The sequence below is a fragment of the Chiloscyllium punctatum genome, chromosome 18, assembly GCF_047496795.1.
Source record: "Chiloscyllium punctatum isolate Juve2018m chromosome 18, sChiPun1.3, whole genome shotgun sequence".
NCBI lineage: Eukaryota > Metazoa > Chordata > Chondrichthyes > Orectolobiformes > Hemiscylliidae > Chiloscyllium > Chiloscyllium punctatum.
The window spans coordinates 97,274,133-97,296,936 of NC_092756.1; the positions used below are offsets into that span (position 1 = coordinate 97,274,133).

Genomic DNA, 22,804 nt, shown 5'->3' on the forward strand with positions numbered 1-22,804 from the left:
GGTTCTGGTGTTGGACAAAGTCAGAAGTCACATGACACCAGGTTATGGTCCAACAGGTTTAGTTGAAATGGAAAAGCATTCCTGATGAAGGGCTTTTGCCTGAAACGTCGATTCTCCTGCTCCTCGGATGCTGCCTGACCTGCTGTGCTTTTCCAGCACCACACTCTTAGACTCTGATCTCCAGCATCTGCAGTCCTCACTTTCTCCATGTTTATTTGAAATCAAAAGCTTTTGGAGCGCTGCTCCTTCGTCAGGTGGAGTCACTTCACCTGACAAAGGAGCAGTGCTCCTAAAGCTTAATAAACCTGTTGGACTATAACCTGGTGTCATGTGACTTTTGACTTTGGGTTAATGGGATGAGGAGGAAGTGGGAGTGGGTGACTGCGCTATCAGTAACCTGTGTCATAAGAGGACTGGGGTGTGGAGGTAGCTGCAAAATATGGAAACAGGCTATGAAGTTATTGAACTCAGGGTTGACTCTCAGGGCCGCAGGTTCCCCAAGAGGAACCTCAGAGTCATGTTTTGCAGACAGAGCAAAGGTGTTCTGCAAAGCAGTTGCCCAGTTTGTGTTTTGTCTGCTCAATGTTGAGGAGATTGGATTGTGAGCAGCGAATACAATACACCGGATTGAACAGATTTATGCATCTAACACTTTGGGCAATTCAGCATAGCCAATTCACCTAACCTGCACATCTTTGGACTGTGGGAGAAAACCCACACAGACACAGGGAGAATGTGAAAACTCCAAACAGACAGTCACCCAAGGCTAGAATTAAACTTGGGACCCTGGTGCTGTGAGGCAGTAGTGCTAAACACTGAGCCACTATGCCACCTGAAGTATTAACCCTGTTTCTTGCTCCATAGATGTGCCGGACCTGCTGAGTTTCTCCAGCACTTTTTATTTTTACTTCATGTCCACCTGGCCCGTGGACTTCAGACAATATGTAAGGCACTAAATGCTATGATTTCTCCAGCATTTTCTGGTGAAATATTTTCTGCATCATCTTTATCAATGCACTTTTTAAATTCAGCATCTTTCATCAAGCCTATAGACATCAGTCCTAATCCTTGTCATGTGCCTCTGTGTCAATTTTGTTTGATTTTGCTTTTGTGAGGCACCATGGAATATTTTACTACATTAAAAGGTGCTATATAAATCCAAGCTGTTGTTCCTCTCCTTAGTACCTTCATACAAGAGACTTAGCAGACACGATGAAAAAAAGTTGAGTAACTCCCTATTTCTGGTCTTTTTTAAAAAAATTAGTTCGGAGGATGTGAGCATCACTGGCATAAGATGTCCATCCCTAATACCCAAGAGGGGAGATTTTTAAAAAATTATTCATCTTGTGGGATATGGACATCGCTGGCTGGCCAGCATTCTTTGCCCGTCCCAAGATGCTGTTGAGAAATGGCAGGGTTGGTGGGGAGGGCGGTGGGGAGGGGGGTGGGGTTGGTGGTCGGTGAGTTGCCTTCTTGAAGCGCTGCAGTCCACCTGCTTTTGAGAGTCAACCAAATTGTTGTAGATTTGAAGTCACATGTGGGCCAGACTGAGTAAAGATGGCAGATTTCTTTCCCTAAAAGATATTAGTGAACCAGATGGTTTTTTTTTCTGACAATCAGTAGTGTATTCATGGTCATCATTAGATTTTTAATTCCAGAATTGTGCTGGATTCAAATTCCATTGCCCACTGTAGTGGGATTCAAATGCCATCGTGCAGAACATTACCTGCTGTAAGATCATTTCTGATTCTAATCTCTTCTGGATGCTATGGAAGTGGTTATGGCAGTCACGTGTTGCAATGTATGTCAAGGATCATGTTACAGGGCACACATTGTAACAGACAAAGGTAGTGCATTGCAGTTATTGTTTTTACCTCATTGTGATAGATTAGTTAACTCACTGGTAAATGAGCTAATACTGAAGATGTTGGTGTTGTGATGTGATAGGTTAAGTGTGATGGACGAACCAGTGTGGCAGACGACGATTAGTTTAGAAAGATAAAGCAAGCCAGCATGATTGGCTATGCTAATGTTATCTGACAAGCACGGGACCAATTAATTTTATAAACTGGAGGAGAACAAAGAAATTGTGGGCAGTCAGGGAAGACATTTTTCTGGCTGCCACAACTTTGATTTTGCAAGATTAAAGTTTAATTTCGTGAAGGATTTTCTGTGTCTCCTGGTAATTTTTTTGTGGAACATTGAGTGATTTTTCCACAACAATGCGTGATTTCAAAATGCAAAATATGGAGCAACTTTGAACAAACGTGAAGTCTGAAATCACAAGAAAGCTTGGAGCCTTGAAATGTAATAGGCCGTGTTGGCATTACAGGATAACAAAAGTGGCTGTTCTGGTTAGAGGAATTAAATTAGGTTGGATTATCAGGAACTACTGGGCGGCACGGTGACTCAATGGATAGCACTGCTGCCTCCCTCCATCTAGTTAAAAATCACACAGCACCAGGTTATAGTCCAATAGGTTTAATTGGAAGCACTAGCTTTCACGGCACTGCACCTTCACCCCACAACCACCTATATTAAACCTGGTGTTGTGTGATTTTTAACTTTGTACGTCCCAGTCCAACACCGGCATCTTCAATTCATCCCTCCATCCACACTTCTTGTTGCTGTGGAAAGACAGCCAACATCAAAGGTCCCTCCCACCCTGGTTATAATCTCTTCCAACCTCCTCCATCAGGTAGAAGATACAGAAGTTTGGACACACGCACCTACACGTTCAAGAACAGCTTCTCCACTATTATTAGACTTCTGAACAGACCTCTCAAAATTCAAATCTAACGTTGATCTTGCTTTTTGTGTACTTTCTTTCCTCGCTCTGTTCTATCACCCTATGATCTTTGTATGGTATGATCAGCCTGTACTGTACACAAAAATCTTCCCTGTACCTAGAGTACGTGTGACAACAATAAATCAAATCAAGATCACAGCGCCAAGGACCTGGGATCGATTCCACCATCTGTCCACTGTCTGTGTGGAGTTTGCTCATTCTCCCCATTTCTGAGTGGGTTTTCCTCCTGGATGCTCCAGTTTCCCCCCACAGTCCAAAGATGTGCAGGTCAGGGTGGATTGGCAATGGTAAATTGCCCACAGGGATGTGCAGGTTAGGTGGGTTAGCCATGGGAAATGCAGGGTTACAGGGATAGGGTGGTGGAGGGGGGTCTGGGTGTGATGCTCTTCAAAGGGTCGGTGTAGACTGGACGGGTTGAACGGCCTGCTTGCACACTGCAGAGTTTCTGATACTATTTTGTGTGTCTTGTTTTCAACATTGCTTGCACTCCCCCTCCCAGCAAAAAGGTTGTGGGTTTGAAATCCCAGAGGTCGGTGTGAGACTGAGCCACTGCTGCACTGTTGGAGATGCAGTCTTTAGAATGACATATGAACCTGAGGCCTCCATCTACACAGAGCCCACTGCTTTGAATTCAGAGCAATAGTCCTCGGCAATATTTACCCAATGAAATAGATTATCTGGTTATTATATTGCTGCTGTTCGTGGGATCTTGCTGGGCACAAACTAAATATTCCTGATGAGGGGCTCTTGCCCGAAATGTCGATTTTCCTGCTCCTCGGATGCTGCCTGACCTGCTGTGCTTTTCCAGCACCACTCTGATCCTTAAACAAAATACCCAATTGCCTGAGGTTGCCAACGGCGCTATAGAAATGCACATCTTCCCCCGCTTCAAACGTGCCCTGCCAAAGTGAGCTGATGCAAATGAAAAAAAAACGCCTTTCTGAAACCATGGAGATGTTTTATTTTAATGTGAATTACTTCATGAACTCCGGAAAATAAAAGAAAATTAACCTTGAGTTCACCCTGAGAGGGAGGGTTCGATGTTGATTGGTCAGACACAGCACCGGTAGTACAGAGGCAGGGATACTATTGGAGGAGGAGGCTGTCAGTCAGGTGACGTCACAGGGAATTGGAAGATGGCGGACAGACCAGGTAAGGCTCGAGGGGGCCCGGGATACAATGTAACCAGAGACAGAGGATACAGTGTAACCAGAGAGAGGGGAGACAATGTAACCAGAGAGAGGGGGAGACAATGTAACCAGAGAGAGGGGGAGACAATGTAACCAGAGAGAGGGGGAGACAATGTAACCAGAGAGAGGGGGAGACAATGTAACCAGAGAGAGGGGGAGACAATGTAACCAGAGAGAGGGGGAGACAATGTAACCAGAGAGAGGGGAGGGGAAGAAAATACAGTGTAACCTGGGGAAGGGGAAGGGGAAGGGGAGAGGGGATACAGTGTAACCCGGGAGAGAGGGGGGGGGGGGGGGGGGGAGAGGGGATACGGGGATACAGTGTAACCCGGGAGAGGGGGGGGGGGGGGGGGAGAGGGGATACGGGGATACAGTGTAACCCGGGAGGGGGGGGGGGAAGGGGTGATACGGGGATACAGTGTAACCCGGGAGAGGGGGGAAGGGGGGATACAGTGTAACCCGGGAGAGGGGGGAAGGGGGGACACAGTGTAACCCGGGAGAGGGGGGATACAGTGTGACCCGGGAGAGGGGGGATACAGTGTGACCCGGGAGAGGGGGGATACAGTGTGACCCGGGAGAGGGGGGATACAGTGTGACCCGGGAGAGGGGGGATACAGTGTGACCCGGGAGAGGGGGGATACAGTGTGACCCGGGAGAGGGGGGATACAGTGTGACCCGGGAGAGGGGGGATACAGTGTGACCCGGGAGAGGGGGGATACAGTGTGACCCGGGAGAGGGGGGAGGGGGGGATACGGCGTAACCCGGGAGAGGGGGGAGGGGGGGATACGGCGTAACCCGGGAGAGGGGGGAGACGGCGTAACCCGGGAGAGGGGGGAGACGGCGTAACCCGGGAGAGGGGGGGACACGGTGTACACGGTGTAACCCGGGAGAGGGGGGACACGGTGTACACGGTGTAACCCGGGGGAGGGGGGACACGGTGTACACGGTGTAACCCGGGAGAGGGGGGACACGGTGTACACGGTGTAACCCGGGGGAGGGGGGACACGGTGTACACGGTGTAACCCGGGGGAGGGGGGACACGGCGTAACCCGGGGGAGGGGGGACACGGCGTAACCCGGGGGAGGGGGGAAGGGGGGATAGAGTGTAACCCGGGGGAAGGGGGGATAGAGTGTAACCCGGGGGAAGGGGGGATAGAGTGTAACCCGGGGGAAGGGGGGATAGAGTGTAACCCGGGGGAAGGGGGGATAGAGTGTAACCCGGGGGAAGGGGGGATAGAGTGTAACCCGGGGGAAGGGGGGATAGAGTGTAACCCGGGGGAAGGGGGGATAGAGTGTAACCCGGGGGAAGGGGGGAATACAGTGTAACCCGGGAGAGGGGGGGATACAGTGTAACCCGGGGGAGGGGGGAAGGGGGGATACAGTGTAACCCGGGGGAGGGGGGAAGGGGGGATACAGTGTATCCCGGGGGAGGGGGGAAGGGGGGATACAGTGTAACCCGGGGGAAGGGGGGATACAGTGTAACCCGGGGGAAGGGGGGATACAGTGTATCCCGGGGGAAGGGGGGATACAGTGTATCCCGGGGGAAGGGGGGATACAGTGTATCCCGGGGGAAGGGGGGATACAGTGTATCCCGGGGGAAGGGGGGATACAGTGTATCCCGGGGGAAGGGGGGATACAGTGTATCCCGGGGGAAGGGGGGATACAGTGTATCCCGGGGGAAGGGGGGATAGAGTGTAACCCGGGGGAAGGGGGGATAGAGTGTAACCCGGGGGAAGGGGGGAATACAGTGTAACCCGGGAGAGGGGGGGATACAGTGTAACCCGGGGGAGGGGGGAAGGGGGGATACAGTGTAACCCGGGGGAGGGGGGAAGGGGGGATACAGTGTATCCCGGGGGAGGGGGGAAGGGGGGATACAGTGTAACCCGGGGGAAGGGGGGATACAGTGTAACCCGGGGGAAGGGGGGATACAGTGTATCCCGGGGGAAGGGGGGATACAGTGTATCCCGGGGGAAGGGGGGATACAGTGTATCCCGGGGGAAGGGGGGATACAGTGTATCCCGGGGGAAGGGGGGATACAGTGTATCCCGGGGGAAGGGGGGATAGAGTGTATCCCGGGGGAAGGGGGGATAGAGTGTATCCCGGGGGAAGGGGGGATAGAGTGTATCCCGGGGGAAGGGGGGATAGAGTGTAACCCGGGGGAAGGGGGGATAGAGTGTAACCCGGGGGAAGGGGGGATAGAGTGTAACCCGGGGGAAGGGGGGATAGAGTGTAACCCGGGGGAAGGGGGGATAGAGTGTAACCCGGGGGAAGGGGGGATAGAGTGTAACCCGGGGGAAGGGGGGATAGAGTGTAACCCGGGGGAAGGGGGGATAGAGTGTAACCCGGGGGAAGGGGGGATAGAGTGTAACCCGGGGGAAGGGGGGATAGAGTGTAACCCGGGGGAAGGGGGGAATACAGTGTAACCCGGGAGAGGGGGGGATACAGTGTAACCCGGGGGAGGGGGGAAGGGGGGATACAGTGTAACCCGGGGGAGGGGGGAAGGGGGGATACAGTGTATCCCGGGGGAGGGGGGAAGGGGGGATACAGTGTATCCCGGGGGAAGGGGGGATACAGTGTATCCCGGGGGAAGGGGGGATACAGTGTATCCCGGGGGAAGGGGGGATACAGTGTATCCCGGGGGAAGGGGGGATACAGTGTATCCCGGGGGAAGGGGGGATACAGTGTATCCCGGGGGAAGGGGGGATACAGTGTATCCCGGGGGAAGGGGGGATACAGTGTATCCCGGGGGAAGGGGGGATACAGTGTATCCCGGGGGAAGGGGGGATACAGTGTATCCCGGGGGAAGGGGGGATACAGTGTAACCCGGGGGAAGGGGGGATACAGTGTAACCCGGGGGAAGGGGGGATACAGTGTAACCCGGGGGAAGGGGGGATACAGTGTAACCCGGGGGAAGGGGGGAAGGGGGATACGGCGTAACCCGGGGGAGGGGGGAAGGGGGGATACGGCGTAACCCGGGGGAGGGGGGAAGGGGGGATACGGCGTAACCCGGGGGAGGGGGGGAAGGGGGGATACGGCGTAACCCGGGGGAGGGGGGAAGGGGGGATACGGCGTAACCCGGGGGAGGGGGGAAGGGGGGATACAGTGTAACCCGGGGGAAGGGGGGATACAGTGTAACCCGGGGGAGGGGGGAAGGGGGGCTACAGTGTAACCCGGGGGAAGGGGGGCTACAGTGTAACCCGGGGAAGGGGGGCTACAGTGTAACCCGGGGGAAGGGGGGCTACAGTGTAACCCGGGGGAAGGGGGGCTACAGTGTAACCCGGGGGAAGGGGGGCTACAGTGTAACCCGGGGGAAGGGGGGGCTACAGTGTAACCCGGGGGAAGGGGGGCTACAGTGTAACCCGGGGGAAGGGGGGCTACAGTGTAACCCGGGGGAAGGGGGGCTACAGTGTAACCCGGGGGAAGGGGGGCTACAGTGTAACCCGGGGGAAGGGGGGCTACAGTGTAACCCGGGGGAAGGGGGGCTACAGTGTAACCCGGGGGAAGGGGGGCTACAGTGTAACCCGGGGAAGGGGGGCTACAGTGTAACCCGGGGGAAGGGGGGATACAGTGTAACCCGGGGGAAGGGGGGGATACAGTGTAACCCGGGGAAGGGGGATACAGTGTAACCCGGGGGAGGGGGGAAGGGGGGATACGGCGTAACCCGGGGGAGGGGGGAAGGGGGGATACAGTGTAACCCGGGGGAAGGGGGGATACAGTGTAACCCGGGGGAGGGGGGAAGGGGGGCTACAGTGTAACCCGGGGGAAGGGGGGCTACAGTGTAACCCGGGGGAAGGGGGGATACAGTGTAACCCGGGGGAAGGGGGGATACAGTGTAACCCGGGGGAAGGGGGGATACAGTGTAACCCGGGGGAGGGGGGAAGGGGGGATACAGTGTATCCCGGGGGAGGGGGGAAGGGGGGATACAGTGTATCCCGGGGGAAGGGGGGATACAGTGTAACCCGGGGGAAGGGGGGATACAGTGTAACCCGGGGGAAGGGGGGATACAGTGTAACCCGGGGGAAGGGGGGATACAGTGTAACCCGGGGGAAGGGGGGATACAGTGTAACCCGGGGGAAGGGGGGATACAGTGTAACCCGGGGGAAGGGGGGATACAGTGTGACCCGGGGGAAGGGGGGATACAGTGTGACCCGGGGGAAGGGGGGGATACAGTGTGACCCGGGGGAAGGGGGATACAGTGTGACCCGGGGGAAGGGGGGATACAGTGTGACCCGGGGGAAGGGGGGATACAGTGTGACCCGGGGGAAGGGGGGATACAGTGTGACCCGGGGGAAGGGGGGATACAGTGTGACCCGGGGGAAGGGGGGATACAGTGTGACCCGGGGGAAGGGGGGATACAGTGTGACCCGGGGGAAGGGGGGATACAGTGTGACCCGGGGGAAGGGGGGATACAGTGTGACCCGGGGGAAGGGGGGATACAGTGTAACCCGGGAAGGGGGGATACAGTGTAACCCGGGAAGGGGGGATACAGTGTAACCCGGGAGAGGGGGGAAGGGGGATACAGTGTAACCCGGGGGGAGGGGGGGATACAGTGTAACCCGGGGGAGGGGGGAAGGGGGATACAGTGTAACCCGGGGGAGGGGGGAAGGGGGGATACGGCGTAACCGGGGGAGGGGGGAAGGGGGGATACGGTGTAACCCGGGGGAAGGGGGGATACAGTGTAACCCGGGGGAAGGGGGGATACAGTGTAACCCGGGGGAGGGGGGAAGGGGGGATACAGTGTAACCCGGGGGAAGGGGGGCTACAGTGTAACCCGGGGGAAGGGGGGCTACAGTGTACCCGGGGAAGGGGGCTACAGTGTAACCCGGGGGAAGGGGGGCTACAGTGTAACCCGGGGGAAGGGGGGCTACAGTGTAACCCGGGGGAAGGGGGGCTACAGTGTAACCCGGGGGAAGGGGGGCTACAGTGTAACCCGGGGGAAGGGGGGCTACAGTGTAACCCGGGGGAAGGGGGGCTACAGTGTAACCCGGGGGAAGGGGGGCTACAGTGTAACCCGGGGGAAGGGGGGCTACAGTGTAACCCGGGGGAAGGGGGGCTACAGTGTAACCCGGGGGAAGGGGGGCTACAGTGTAACCCGGGGGAAGGGGGGCTACAGTGTAACCCGGGGGAAGGGGGGGCTACAGTGTAACCCGGGGGGAAGGGGGGCTACAGTGTAACCCGGGGGGAAGGGGGGCTACAGTGTAACCCGGGGGAAGGCGGGATACAGTGTAACCCGGGGGAAGGCGGGATACAGTGTAACCCGGGGGAGGGGGGAATACAGTGTAACCCGGGGGAGGGGGGGATACAGTGTAACCCGGGAGAGGGGGGGATACAGTGTAACCCGGGGGAGGGGGGAAGGGGGGATACAGTGTATCCCGGGGGAGGGGGGAAGGGGGGATACAGTGTATCCCGGGGGAGGGGGGAATACAGTGTAACCCGGGAGAGGGGGGGATACAGTGTAACCCGGGAGAGGGGGGGATACAGTGTAACCCGGGGGAGGGGGGAAGGGGGGATACAGTGTATCCCGGGGGAGGGGGGAAGGGGGGATACAGTGTAACCCGGGGGAGGGGGGAAGGGGGGGATACAGTGTAACCCGGGGGAAGGGGGATACAGTGTAACCCGGGGGAAGGGGGGATACAGTGTAACCCGGGGGAAGGGGGGATACAGTGTAACCCGGGGGAAGGGGGGATACAGTGTAACCCGGGGGAAGGGGGGATACAGTGTAACCCGGGGGGAAGGGGGGATACAGTGTAACCCGGGGGAGGGGGGGATACAGTGTAACCCGGGGGAAGGGGGGATACAGTGTAACCCGGGGGAGGGGGAAGGGGGGGATACAGTGTAACACGGGGGAGGGGGGAAAGGGGGGATACAGTGTAACCCGGGGGAGGGGGGAAGGGGGGATACAGTGTAACCCGGGGGAGGGGGGATACAGTGTAACCCGGGGGGAAGGGGGATACAGTGTAGACCCGGGGGAAGGGGGGATACAGTGTAACCCGGGGGAAGGGGGGATACAGTGTAACCCGGGGGAAGGGGGGATACAGTGTAACCCGGGGGAAGGGGGGGATACAGTGTAACCCGGGGGAAGGGGGGATACAGTGTAACCCGGGGGAAGGGGGGATACGGTGTAACCCGGGGGAAGGGGGGAAGGGGGGATACAGTGTAACCCGGGGGAAGGGGGGATACGGTGTAACCCCGGGGGAAGGGGGGATACGGTGTAACCCCGGGGGAAGGGGGGATACAGTGTAACCCGGGGGAAGGGGGGATACAGTGTAACCCCGGGGGAAGGGGGGATACAGTGTAACCCCGGGGGAAGGGGGGATACAGTGTAACCCCGGGGGAAGGGGGGATACAGTGTAACCCCGGGGGAAGGGGGGATACAGTGTAACCCGGGGGAAGGGGGGATACAGTGTAACCCGGGGGAAGGGGGGATACAGTGTAACCCGGGGGAAGGGGGGATACAGTGTAACCCAGGGGAAGTGGGGAAGGGGGGATGCAGTGTAACCCGGGGGAAGGGGGGATACAGTGTAACCCGGGGGAGGGGGGGATACAGTGTAACCCGGGGGAGGGGGGGATACAGTGTAACCCGGGGGAAGGGGGGATACAGTGTAACCCGGGGGAAGGGGGGATACAGTGTAACCCGGGGGAAGGGGGGGATACAGTGTAACCCGGGGGAAGGGGGGATACAGTGTAACCCCGGGGGAAGGGGGGATACAGTGTAACCCCGGGGGAAGGGGGGATACAGTGTAACCCGGGGGAAGGGGGGATACAGTGTAACCCGGGGGAAGGGGGGATACAGTGTAACCCCGGGGAAGGGGGGATACAGTGTAACCCGGGGGAAGTGGGGAAGGGGGGATGCAGTGTAACCCGGGGGAAGGGGGGATACAGTGTAACCCGGGGGAGGGGGGGATACAGTGTAACCCGGGGGAGGGGGGGATACAGTGTAACCCGGGGGAAGGGGGGATACCGTGTAACCCGGGGGAAGGGGGGATACCGTGTAACCCGGGGGAAGGGGGGATACCGTGTAACCCGGGGGAAGGGGGGATACAGTGTAACCCGGGGGAAGTGGGGAAGGGGGGATGCAGTGTAACCCGGGGGAAGGGGGGATACAGTGTAACCCAGGGGAAGGGGGGATACAGTGTAACCCGGGGGAAGTGGGGAAGGGGGGATGCAGTGTAACCCGGGGGAAGGGGGGATACAGTGTAACCCGGGGGAAGGGGGGATACAGTGTAACCCGGGGGAAGGGGGGATACCGTGTAACCCGGGGGAAGGGGGGATACCGTGTAACCCGGGGGAAGGGGGGATACCGTGTAACCCGGGGGAAGGGGGGATACAGTGTAACCCGGGGGACGGGGGAAGGGGGGATACAGTGTAACCCGGGGGAAGAGGGGATACAGTGTAACCCGGGGGAAGGGGGGATACAGTGTAACCCGGGGGAGGGGGGAAGGGGGGATACAGTGTAACCCGGGGGAAGGGGGGATACAGTGTAACCCGGGGGAAGGGGGGATACAGTGTAACCCGGGGGAGGGGGGGATACAGTGTAACCCGGGAGAGGGGGGGATACAGTGTAACCCGGCGGAGGGGGGAAGGGGGGATACAGTGTAACCGGGGGAAGGGGGGATACAGTGTAACCCGGGGGAAGGGGGGGATACAGTGTAACCCGGGGGAAGGGGGGATACAGTGTAACCCGGGGGAAGGGGGGGATACAGTGTAACCCGGGGGAAGGGGGGGATACAGTGTAACCCGGGGGAAGGGGGGGATACAGTGTAACCCGGGGGAAGGGGGGGATACAGTGTAACCCGGGGGAAGGGGGGGATACAGTGTAACCCGGGGGAAGGGGGGGGATACAGTGTAACCCGGGGGAAGGGGGGGATACAGTGTAACCCGGGGGAAGGGGGGGATACAGTGTAACCCGGGGGAAGGGGGGGATACAGTGTAACCCGGGGGAAGGGGGGGATACAGTGTAACCCGGGGGAAGGGGGGGATACAGTGTAACCCGGGGGAAGGGGGGGATACAGTGTAACCCGGGGGAAGGGGGGGATACAGTGTAACCCGGGGGAAGGGGGGGATACAGTGTAACCCGGGGGAAGGGGGGAAGGGGGGATACAGTGTAACCCGGGGGAAGGGGGGAAGGGGGGATACAGTGTAACCCGGGGGAAGGGGGTGTACAGTGTAACCCGGGGGAAGGGGGTGTACAGTGTAACCCGGGGGAAGGGGGGAAGGGGGGATACAGTGTAACCCGGGGGAAGGGGGGATACAGTGTAACCCGGGGGAAGGGGGGGATACAGTGTAACCCGGGGGAAGGGGGGGATACAGTGTAACCCGGGGGAGGGGGGATACAGTGTAACCCGGGGGAGGGGGGGAAGGGGGGATGCAGTGTAACCCGGGGGAAGGGGGGATGCAGTGTAACCCGGGGGAGGGCGGAAGGGGGGATACAGTGTAACCCGGGGGAAGGGGGGATACAGTGTAACCCGGGGGAAGGGGGGATACAGTGTAACCCGGGGGAGGGGGGGATACAGTGTAACCCGGGGGAGGGGGGGATACAGTGTAACCCGGGGGAGGGGGGGATAGAGTGTAACCCGGGGGAAGGGGGGATACAGTGTAACCCGGGGGAGGGGGGAAGGGGGGATACAGTGTAACCCGGGGGAGGGGGGATACAGTGTAACCCGGGGGAGGGGGGAAGGGGGGATGCAGTGTAACCCGGGGGAAGGGGGGATGCAGTGTAACCCGGGGGAAGGGGGGATGCAGTGTAACCCGGGGGAAGGGGGGATGCAGTGTAACCCGGGGGAATGGGGGATGCAGTGTAACCCGGGGGAAGGGGGGATGCAGTGTAACCCGGGGGAAGGGGGGATGCAGTGTAACCCGGGGGAAGGGGGGATGCAGTGTAACCCGGGGGAAGGGGGGATACAGTGTAACCCGGGAAGGGGGGATACAGTGTAACCCGGGGGAAGGGGGGATACAGTGTAACCCGGGAAGGGGGGATACAGTGTAACCCGGGGGAAGGGGGGATACAGTGTAACCCGGGGGAAGGGGGGATACAGTGTAACCCGGGGGAAGGGGGGATACAGTGTAACCCGGGGGAAGGGGGGATACAGTGTAACCCGGGGGAGGGGGGAAGGGGGGATACAGTGTAACCCGGGGGAAGGGGGGATACAGTGTAACCCGGGGGAGGGGGAAGGGGGGATACAGTGTAACCCGGGGGAGGGGGGAAGGGGGGATACAGTGTAACCCGGGGGAAGGGGGGATACAGTGTAACCCGGGGGAGGGGGGGATACAGTGTAACCCGGGGGAGGGGGGGATACAGTGTAACCCGGGGGAGGGGGAAGGGGGGATACAGTGTAACCCGGGGGAGGGGGGAAGGGGGGATACAGTGTAACCCGGGGGAAGGGGGGATACAGTGTAACCCGGGGGAAGGGGGGATACAGTGTAACCCGGGGGAGGGGGGGATACAGTGTAACCCGGGGGAAGGGGGGATACAGTGTAACCCGGGGGAGGGGGGGATACAGTGTAACCCGGGGGAGGGGGGGATACAGTGTAACCCGGGGGAGGGGGGGGATACAGTGTAACCCGGGGGAGGGGGGGATACAGTGTAACCCGGGGGAGGGGGGGATACAGTGTAACCCGGGGGAAGGGGGGATACAGTGTAACCCGGGGGAAGGGGAGATACAGTGTAACCCGGGGGAAGGGGGAATACAGCGTAACCCGGGGGAAGGGGGAATACAGCGTAACCCGGGGGAAGGGGGAATACAGCGTAACCCGGGGGAAGGGGGAATACAGTGTAACCCGGGGGAAGGGGGGAAGGGGGGATACAGTGTAACCCGGGGGAAGGGGGGATACAGTGTAACCCGGGGGAAGGGGGGATACAGTGTAACCCGGGGGAAGGGGGGAAGGGGGGATACAGTGTAACCCGGGGGAAGGGGTGATACAGTGTAACCCGGGGGAAGGGGGGATACAGTGTAACCCGGGGGAAGGGGGGATACAGTGTAACCCGGGGGAAGGGGGGATACAGTGTAACCCGGGGGAAGGGGGGATACAGTGTAACCCGGGGGAAGGGGGGATACAGTGTAACCCGGGGGAAGGGGGGATACAGTGTAACCCAGGGGAAGGGGGGATACAGTGTAACCCGGGGGAGGGGGGAAGGGGGGATACAGTGTAACCCGGGGGAAGGGGGGATACAGTGTAACCCGGGGGAAGGGGGGATACAGTGTAACCCGGGGGAGGGGGGAAGGGGGGATACAGTGTAACCCGGGGGAAGGGGGGAAGGGGGGATACAGTGTAACCCGGGGGAAGGGGGGACGCAGTGTAACCCGGGGGAAGGGGGGACGCAGTGTAACCCGGGGGAAGGGGGGACGCAGTGTAACCCGGGGGAGGGGCGGACGCAGTGTAACCCGGGGGAGGGGCGGACGCAGTGTAACCCGGGAGAGGGGGGGGCGCAGTGTAACCCGGGAGAGGGGGGGACGCAGTGTAACCCGGGAGAGGGGGGATGCAGTGTAACCCGGGAGGTGGGGGGATGGGGGGATGCAGTGTAACCCGGGAGAGTGGGGAAGGGGGGAAGGGATGGGGGGATACAGTGTAACCCAGGAGAGTGGGGAAGGGGGGAAGGGATGGGGGGATACAGTGTAACCTGGGAGGGTGGGGGGGAAGTGGGGATACAGTGTAACCTGGGAGGGGGGGGGCAAGGGGGGATACAGTGTAACCTGGGAGAAGGGGAGGTATACAGTGTAACCTGGGAGGGGGGGGAAGGGGGGATACAGTGTAACCCGGGAGAGGGGGGGAAGGGGGGATACAGTGTAACCCGGGAGAGGGGGGGAAGGGGGGATACAGTGTAACCCGGGAGAGGGGGGAAGGGGGGATACAGTGTAACCCGGGAGAGGGGGGAAGGGGGGGATACAGTGTAACCCGGGGGAGGGGGGAAAGGGGGGATACAGTGTAACCCGGGGGAGGGGGGAAAGGGGGGATACAGTGTAACCCGGGGGAGGGGGGAAAGGGGGGATACAGTGTAACCCGGGGGAGGGGGGAAAGGGGGGATACAGTGTAACCCGGGGGAGGGGGGAAAGGGGGGATACAGTGTAACCCGGGGGAGGGGGGAAGGGGGGATACAGTGTAACCCGGGGGGAGGGGGGAAGGGGGGATACAGTGTAACCCGGGGGGAGGGGGGAAGGGGGGATACAGTGTAACCCGGGGGGAGGGGGGAAGGGGGGATACAGTGTAACCCGGGGGAAGGGGGGAAGGGGGGATACAGTGTAACCCGGGGGAAGGGGGGATACAGTGTAACCCGGGGGAGGGGGGAAGGGGGGATACAGTGTAACCCGGGGGAAGGGGGGAAGGGGGGATACAGTGTAACCCGGGGGAAGGGGGGATACAGTGTAACCCGGGGGAGGGGGGAAGGGGGGATACAGTGTAACCCGGGGGAAGGGGGGAAGGGGGGATACAGTGTAACCTGGGAGAGTGGGGGGGGGGAAGGGGGGATACAGTGTAACCTGGGAGGAGGGGGGGGGAAGAGGGGATACAGTGTAACCTGGGAGGAGGGGGGGGAAGAGGGGATACAGTGTAACCTGGGAGGAGGGGGGGGAAGAGGGGATACAGTGTAACCTGGGAGGAGGGGGGGGGAAAGAGGGGATACAGTGTAACCTGGGAGGAGGGGGGGGGAAAGAGGGGATACAGTGTAACCTGGGAGGAGGGGGGGAAAGAGGGGATACAGTGTAACCTGGGAGGAGGGGGGGGGCGGGAGAGGGGATACAGTGTAACCTGGGGGGGGGGGGGGGAGGGAGAGGGATACAGTGTAACCTGGGGGGGGGGGGAGGCAGGAGGGGATAGGGGGTGGAGAGGGAAGAGGGGATACAGTATAACCAGAGAAGGGGGGGTCAGGAGGTGGGAAGAGGGTATACAGTGTAACCAGAGAGAGGGAGGGGGAGAGGGAATACAGTGTAACTGGGGTAGGGTGAAGGAAGACGGGATGCAGTGTAACTAGAGAGAGGGGGAGAGAGAAGGGGCGATACAGTGTAACCAGGGGTGGGGGAGGTGGGAAGAGATGGGGTGGGATACAGTGTAACCAGGGGTGGGGAAGGTGGCGGGAAGAGAGGGGTTATAGTATACCCAGAGGGAGAAAGGTGGGAGGTGAGGGAAGAGAGGGGGTATAGTGTAACCAGAGGGAGAAAGGTGGGAGGTGAGGGAAGAGAGGGGGTATAGTGTAACCAGAGGGAGAAAGGTGGGAGGTGAGGGAAGAGAGGGGGTATAGTGTAACCAGAGAGAGAAGGGGGGCTACAGTGTAACCATAGAGGGGAGGAAGAGAGGGGATACAGTGTAACCAGAGAGAGAGAGGGGTGGGGGGAGGAGAAGAGAGGGGATACACTGTAACCAGGGCGAGGTGGGGGGGGAAAGAGGGGTTATACAGTGTAACCAGGGAGAGGGGGATCCAGTGTAACCAGGGAGTTGGGGACGGGGAGGTGTTGAGGATTTGAACAGATTCCACTGGGCGTGGATGGTGTTGACCTCCGAGGGTCTGGAATAGAGTGAACTGGGGTAGGGTGTATTGGAGGGGTCGGAGGGAGAGAAATGTCCCAGATTGTAGGATTAGGACACTATGTTTACCCGTGATGTGGAGGTGCTGGTGTTGGACTGGGGTGGACAAAGTTAAAAATCTCACGTCACCAGGTTATAGTCCAACAGGTTTATTTAGAATCACTAGCTTTCGGAGCACTGCTTTGAACCATCTGATGATGGAGCAGCGCTCAGAAAGCTCGTGCTTCCAAATAAACCTGTTTGACTATAATCTGCTGGTGTGTGATTTTTAACTATGCTTACCCAGTTAGTCTGGTTTTTAGTTGCTACTGGCAATCTCAGAGATTCAGGGTTTTGGGAACTGGCCTGTTGGGTTTAGAGTGAACTGTCAGCAAATCTAAATCTAATCACTTTTATTCAGGATGGGATGCAGCTCAGTTGACTGGTTTGTAACAACAGTGTGGGTCCGATTCCTGCACTGGCTGAGGTTAGAATATAGGTCCCTTCTTCTCACCCTTGCCCCTCTTTGCGATGTGGTGACCCTTGGGTTAAACAACCACCCGGTCCTCTGGGATGATGGCGACGGTTTTTTATAATGTTGAGGCCCAGGCTAATGCTCTTGGGACATGGTTTCAACTCGCCACATGAAAAGGGATGGAATTTAAACTCAGTTAATAAATCAGCAATATAAAGTTGGCCTTGATACTGGTAACCATGACAACTGTTGTCATCCAAACCTAAGTGGTTCACTAATGTCCTGCAGGGAAGGAAATCAGCTCCCCTTGTCCAATATGGCCTACATGTGACTCCAGGTGCGGTGATTATGGTTGGCTCTCATCCACCCTCTGAAATGGCTGAGCAGCCACTCAGTATTAGGGAAATTAGGGATGTGCATCAAATGCTGGCCTGTCCTGTGGCCCACATAAACAACTTCATAAGATTGCATTATCAGTTCTTGGTTAATTTCTCCTCGTATCTCCCTCACCCCTGACACTGCCTTCCTATTGGTTTCTGTGTCGGCAGTTCCAGTTGCAGAGAAACCTCTGATGAATGTGAAGCTAGGGGAGCTGTCCCGATGGATCACTGGACGAGATTTCACACCCAATGGCGTTATTGGGGCTTTGCGTAGAGGTAAGGTTATAATCCAACCGAATCTGCAAATAATTGGCAAGTAAATTATATTGGAAACTTGTCTTGCAAACGTTTCGTCCCCTGTCTAGGTGACATCCTCAGCGCTTGGGAGCCTCCTGTGAAGCGCTTCTGTGATGTTTCCTCCGGCATTTATTGTGGCCTGTCTCTGCCCCTTCCGGTTGTCAGTTCGAGCTGTCTGCTGTAGTGGCCGGTACATTGGGTCCAGGTCGATGTGTTTGTTGGCCAATATACCGGCCACTACAGCGGACAGCTCGAACTGACAACCGGAAGCAGCAGAGACAGGCCACAATAAATGCCGGAGGAAACAGCACAGAAGCGCTTCACAGGAGGCTCCCAAGCACTGAGGATGTCTCCTAGACAGAGGACGAAACGTTTGCAAGACAAATTCCCAGCTCGGCGAACAGAACCACAACAACGAGCACCCAAGCTACAAATCTTCTCCCAAACTTTGAATATTGGAAACGTTTGAAGCGTTCTTTAATCAGGCTTTGTATCAGTTCGTTAGTTCCCTGGAGGCTGATTGCCATAACCAGAGTTCTGCGACTGAACTAGGGACAGTTGTGAGGTTCAACAGAACCTTGTTTTAGCTATAATAAACACACCAAGGACTGAAGAAACTCACCAGATTATGGGCAACATCTGGAGACAGAGAAACAGAGTTAACATCTTGGATCCAGTATGATTCTTCTTTGGAACAGCTCTGAAGGGTGTCATGTTAGACTTGAAACATTAACTCTATTTCTCTCTCCACAGATTCTGCCCACCTTAGTTTCTGCAGCACTTAGTGGATGCTGGAGATCAGAAATAAAACATGTTTTGCTTTTACTTTGGTTACTTGAGATTGTTGAGGGTAGAACACAATGGTTCTCCTGGATGTATTGCCCTGTACACATTTACTTGTGCATGCAAGCCTCTGAGGTTTGTCCATGGATTCAGAGATTTATACAACGCAGTCTGCATCATCATAACTCCCACTAAAGGTGCGCTAATCCCAATTTCCTGCACTTGTCCCATATCCTTGAATGTTATGATATCGTGGTCTGCTGAGGACAGCAAAAAGGTGACAAATAGTCTTAAGGGCGAAAAAAAAATGGAAAATTAGAGGGAGAATCAAGCAAGTATACCCACCACAGGCTCTGTCTGGATATGAGCTGCTTAAAACAGCCAGCTCCCATTTTCACCACCTCCCGATCCCTAATACCAGCTTTTCTCCTTCCCCTGACTTACTATCGACCATCTTTTCATCTGCCTAAATTTTTCTCTGTTTTTCTCTTGCTGGAGTCCATGTCTTGAAATATTCATTTAGTATCTTACCGTCTTCTTGTAGTTCCACACATCAATGGCCAAATAGATCATTAGGAGGCCTAATTGCTCTTAATGCATTTGTTGAATCTTCTTTGGATTTTTAAATTAGAGTCATAGAGATGTACAGAATGGAAACAGACTGTTCGGTCCAACCCATCCCCGCTGACCAGATATCCTAACCCGATCTAGTCCCACCTGTCAGCACTTGGCTCATATCCCTCCAAACCCTTCCTATTCCTAAACCCATCCAAATGCCTTTTAAATGTTGCAATTGTACCAGCCTCCACCACATCCTCTGGCAGCTCATTCCATACACGTACCACCCTCTGAGTAAAAAAGTTGCCCCTTGGGTCTATTTTATATCTTTTCCCTCTCACCCTAAACCTATGCCCTCGAGTTCTGGACTTCCCCACCCCAGGGAAAAGACTTTGTCTATTTATCCTATCCATGCCCCTCATGATTTTGTAAACCTCTATAAGGTCACCCCTCAGCCTCCGATGCTCCAGGGAAAACAGCCCCAGCCTGTTCAGTCTCTCCCTATAGTTCAAACCCTCCAACCCTAGCAACATCCTTGATAATCTTTTCTAACCCTTTCAAGTTTCACAACATCTTTCCGACAGGAAGGAGACCAGAACTGCACACAGTATTCCAACAGTAGCCTAACCAATGTCCTGTACAGCCGCAACATGACCTCCCACCTCCTGTACTCCGTACTCTGACCAATAAAGGAAAACATACCAAATGCCACCTTCACCATCTTATCTACCTGCAACTTTACTTACAAGGAGCTATGAATCTGCACTCCAAGATCTCTTTGTTCAGCAACACACCCAAAGACCTTACCATTAAGTGTATGAGTTCTGCTAAGATTTGCTTTCCCAAAATGCAGCACCTCACATTTTTCTAAATTAAACCTCATCTGCCACTCCTCAGCCCATTGGCCCATCTGATCAAGATCCTGATGTAATCTGAGGTAACCTTCTTCACTTTCTTCACTGTCCACTACACCTCTTGTACAAAGCCACGTTCCCATAAGGACGAAGTGCTACTGACTGTTTTAACTGCGCTCTCTCTCTCTCTCACTAGGCCACGACCGATACTACAATAAGTACATTAATGTGAAGCGAGGTGGCATTGGGGGAATTGCCATGTTGCTGACTGGTTATGTTCTGCTCAGTTACATCTGGGAATACGATCACCTCAGTAAGTGGAGCCCCCTGGGGCTGGATGTTTGTCATTGAATGCATGAGAGTAAATGTCACACACATTGCAGCTATACCGAAGTACCAAGGTGTACAATATGCCGCATGGAGGAAGATGAAATATTAGTGCACTTTCTAGAATGTCCAGTTTGAAATGCTTTGCAATGTACTTTGGACAGTTTAAATAGTGTATTTTTCGGGAAAGAATGGGGAACAGAGTTTATTCCGACTCTTCATTGAGCTGGTTGGATGATCAGAGCATCTAAGGAGTGGGCAATTGATTCCAGTCTTGCACCCGTGCCCTGAAAATGTTTTTCCTTCTCCATACTGTCCGAAAAGCACTTTGGAACTCCTGGTCCAGCGCCACACGGACCACGGTGCTTCAAGAAGATGGCTTACTGCCAACTTCCAGGGCAACAGAATTCCTGGCCTTGCCAGCACGTGCCCGTTGAGTCTGCACCATCATAACTCCCACGGTGTGTTAATCCCAATTTCCTGCACTTGTCCCTCATCCTTGAATGCTATGATACAATGGTCTGCTGAAGATAGCATTAATACAGCACTTGCCGGTGCTGTATTTGGCATTTCAATCATACCCTAATTACTCCAATTTACATGGGAAGGTGCTGACTTTTATATGAGTGTTGCTGGGGTTTGAGGGAGAGGCTGAACAGGCCAGGGCTATTTTCCTGGAGCATTGGAACCCGAGGGGTGGCCTTAGAGGTTTATAAAATCATGAGGGGCATGGATAGGGTGAATAGCCAAGGGCCTTTCCCTGAGGTGGGGGAATCCAGAACTAGAGGGCATAAGTTTAAGGTGAGAGGGGAAAGGTTTAAAAGAGACCTGAGGGCAACTTTTTTCACACAGAGGGTGGTATGTGTATGGGATGAGGTACCAGAGGAAGTGGTGGAGGCTGGTACAATTACAACATTTAAGAAGCATTTGGATGGGTATATGAATAGGAAGGGTTTAGAGGGATATGGGCCAAATGCTGGCAAATGGGACTCGATTAATTTAGGATATCTGGTTGGTATGGACGATTTGGACCAAAGGGTCAGTTTCTGTGCTGTGCATCTCCATGACTCTGAGATGTCCTGCAGCCAACCAGAATGTAGTGTTAAGATCATACAGGAACATCCTGCCATGAGGACCTTTTGTAGTGAATGAGGATGAACTCTTAGTCAGAAGATTTGTGGGTTCAGGTTCCCCTCCAGAAACTGGTCTGCATAATTCAGTCTGACTTCCAGTGCAGAACTGGAGGAGTGCTGCAGGCCAAAGGTGCTGTCTTTTGACCAGAACCTTAAAGCCAGGTCCATTTTGCCATCTTGGGTGGACAAAGAACTCTCCCGGCATGATTTATAAAGAGCAGGAAGATGCATGCCCCAATGTCAATGTCAGTATTTGGTGCTCAATCTCCATCAATGAATGTGTGATTTTAGTCATTAATGTATTGCTGTTTGTAAGAGCTGGCTGTGTTGGAATTTGTTGCTTGTTGCGAAGTTTTCATGTAATAGTCACTTTAAGCCAATTGAGTACCTTTGATTTGAAGTAAAACACTTTGGGCTGCACTATAGGTTGTGAAACGTGCTGTAGGAACTAATGTATTGTTGCTATAAGTCATATGCTTTCCACAATCAATAGTTTTAACTTTCCTTTGACTGTTTGTAACTTTATTTCCCACTCAGAGCACGAGCGATGGAGGAAGTACCATTGAACTGCTGCTATGTTCCACTCGCTATATTTATGGAATTTGAGACGAGTGTTCAAGTTAGAATCATGAAAAATAAAATCAGAACCAGTTTCAGTGCTGAATTGTTCATTCTTTTGGCTTCTATACTTTGTGACTGAATATTCCCAAGTACGGGTACAATATGAACTGAGCAGAGCATCTGTCATCAGAAAAATGCTGGTATCTATTATGAAGGATGTAATAACAGTGCATTTAGAAACACATGATCAAGCAAAGTCAACATGGCTTTCTGAAGGGGAAATCATGTCTGACAAATGTATTAAAATTCTTTAAACAGGTAACAAGTGGGATAAAGGGTAATCAGTAGATGTAATAAATTTGGATTTCCAAAGTGTTTAATAAGGTGTTGCATTCAAGGCTACTTATGGGAATAACGTGAGCATGGATAGAACATTGACTTAACTAATAGACAGTTGGAATCATGGGCATTTTTAGGATGACAAACTATAACTTGTACTCCCACAGGGATCAGTGCTGGGGCCACAATTATTTATTGTACATATTAATGACTTAGATGAGAAAAGTGTACCACAGTCAGCTTTACAAATGATACAAAAAGATGGGAAGGCAAGTGGTGATGATGACAATGTACAGAGGTGTTTAGACAATGGGTATAATCTTTACAGATGGAATATAATGTGGGAAAATGTGAAATTATACACTTTGGCAAGAAGAAAAGAATTGACAAGGAGGTTATGACTCACTCCCCTCCTCCACGCCTGATAGCCAAAGAATTCCAAAAGTGATTGACCACTCTCAACGTCCAGAGTGTCCCACCAAGTGTGGCATCATGGAGCACTAGTTTATTTGAAGTAGCTGGAGTAGAGGAGAGATCTCCTTTGGTTCGAGTCGTACCTAGCAGAAAGGAAGGTGATTGTGGTTGTTAGAGACCACTCCGCTCC

The 22,804-nt window shown here is 55.4% G+C and overlaps 1 protein-coding gene across 1 annotated transcript; it reads left to right on the forward strand.

The window, feature by feature from the left end:
* Positions 1–3,896: 3,896 nt before the first annotated feature.
* On the forward strand, positions 3,897–21,964 carry LOC140489386 (ATP synthase subunit f, mitochondrial-like). Its single transcript, XM_072588886.1, has 4 exons — positions 3,897–3,961; positions 17,517–17,624; positions 20,037–20,153; positions 21,838–21,964. The coding sequence occupies exons 1-4, from the start codon at positions 3,946–3,948 to the stop codon at positions 21,864–21,866; spliced, it is 270 nt and encodes an 89-aa protein (XP_072444987.1). The 5' UTR covers positions 3,897–3,945; the 3' UTR covers positions 21,867–21,964.
* Positions 21,965–22,804: the final 840 nt, after the last annotated feature.

Bases quoted from the DNA above. Each gene is read 5' to 3' on its own strand.
- LOC140489386 (XM_072588886.1), top strand. The intron at 17,625-20,036 runs GTAAGGTTATAA...CTCTCTCACTAG, and splicing joins TATTGGGGCTTTGCGTAGAG to GCCACGACCGATACTACAAT. The intron at 20,154-21,837 runs GTAAGTGGAGCC...TTTCCCACTCAG, and splicing joins CTGGGAATACGATCACCTCA to AGCACGAGCGATGGAGGAAG.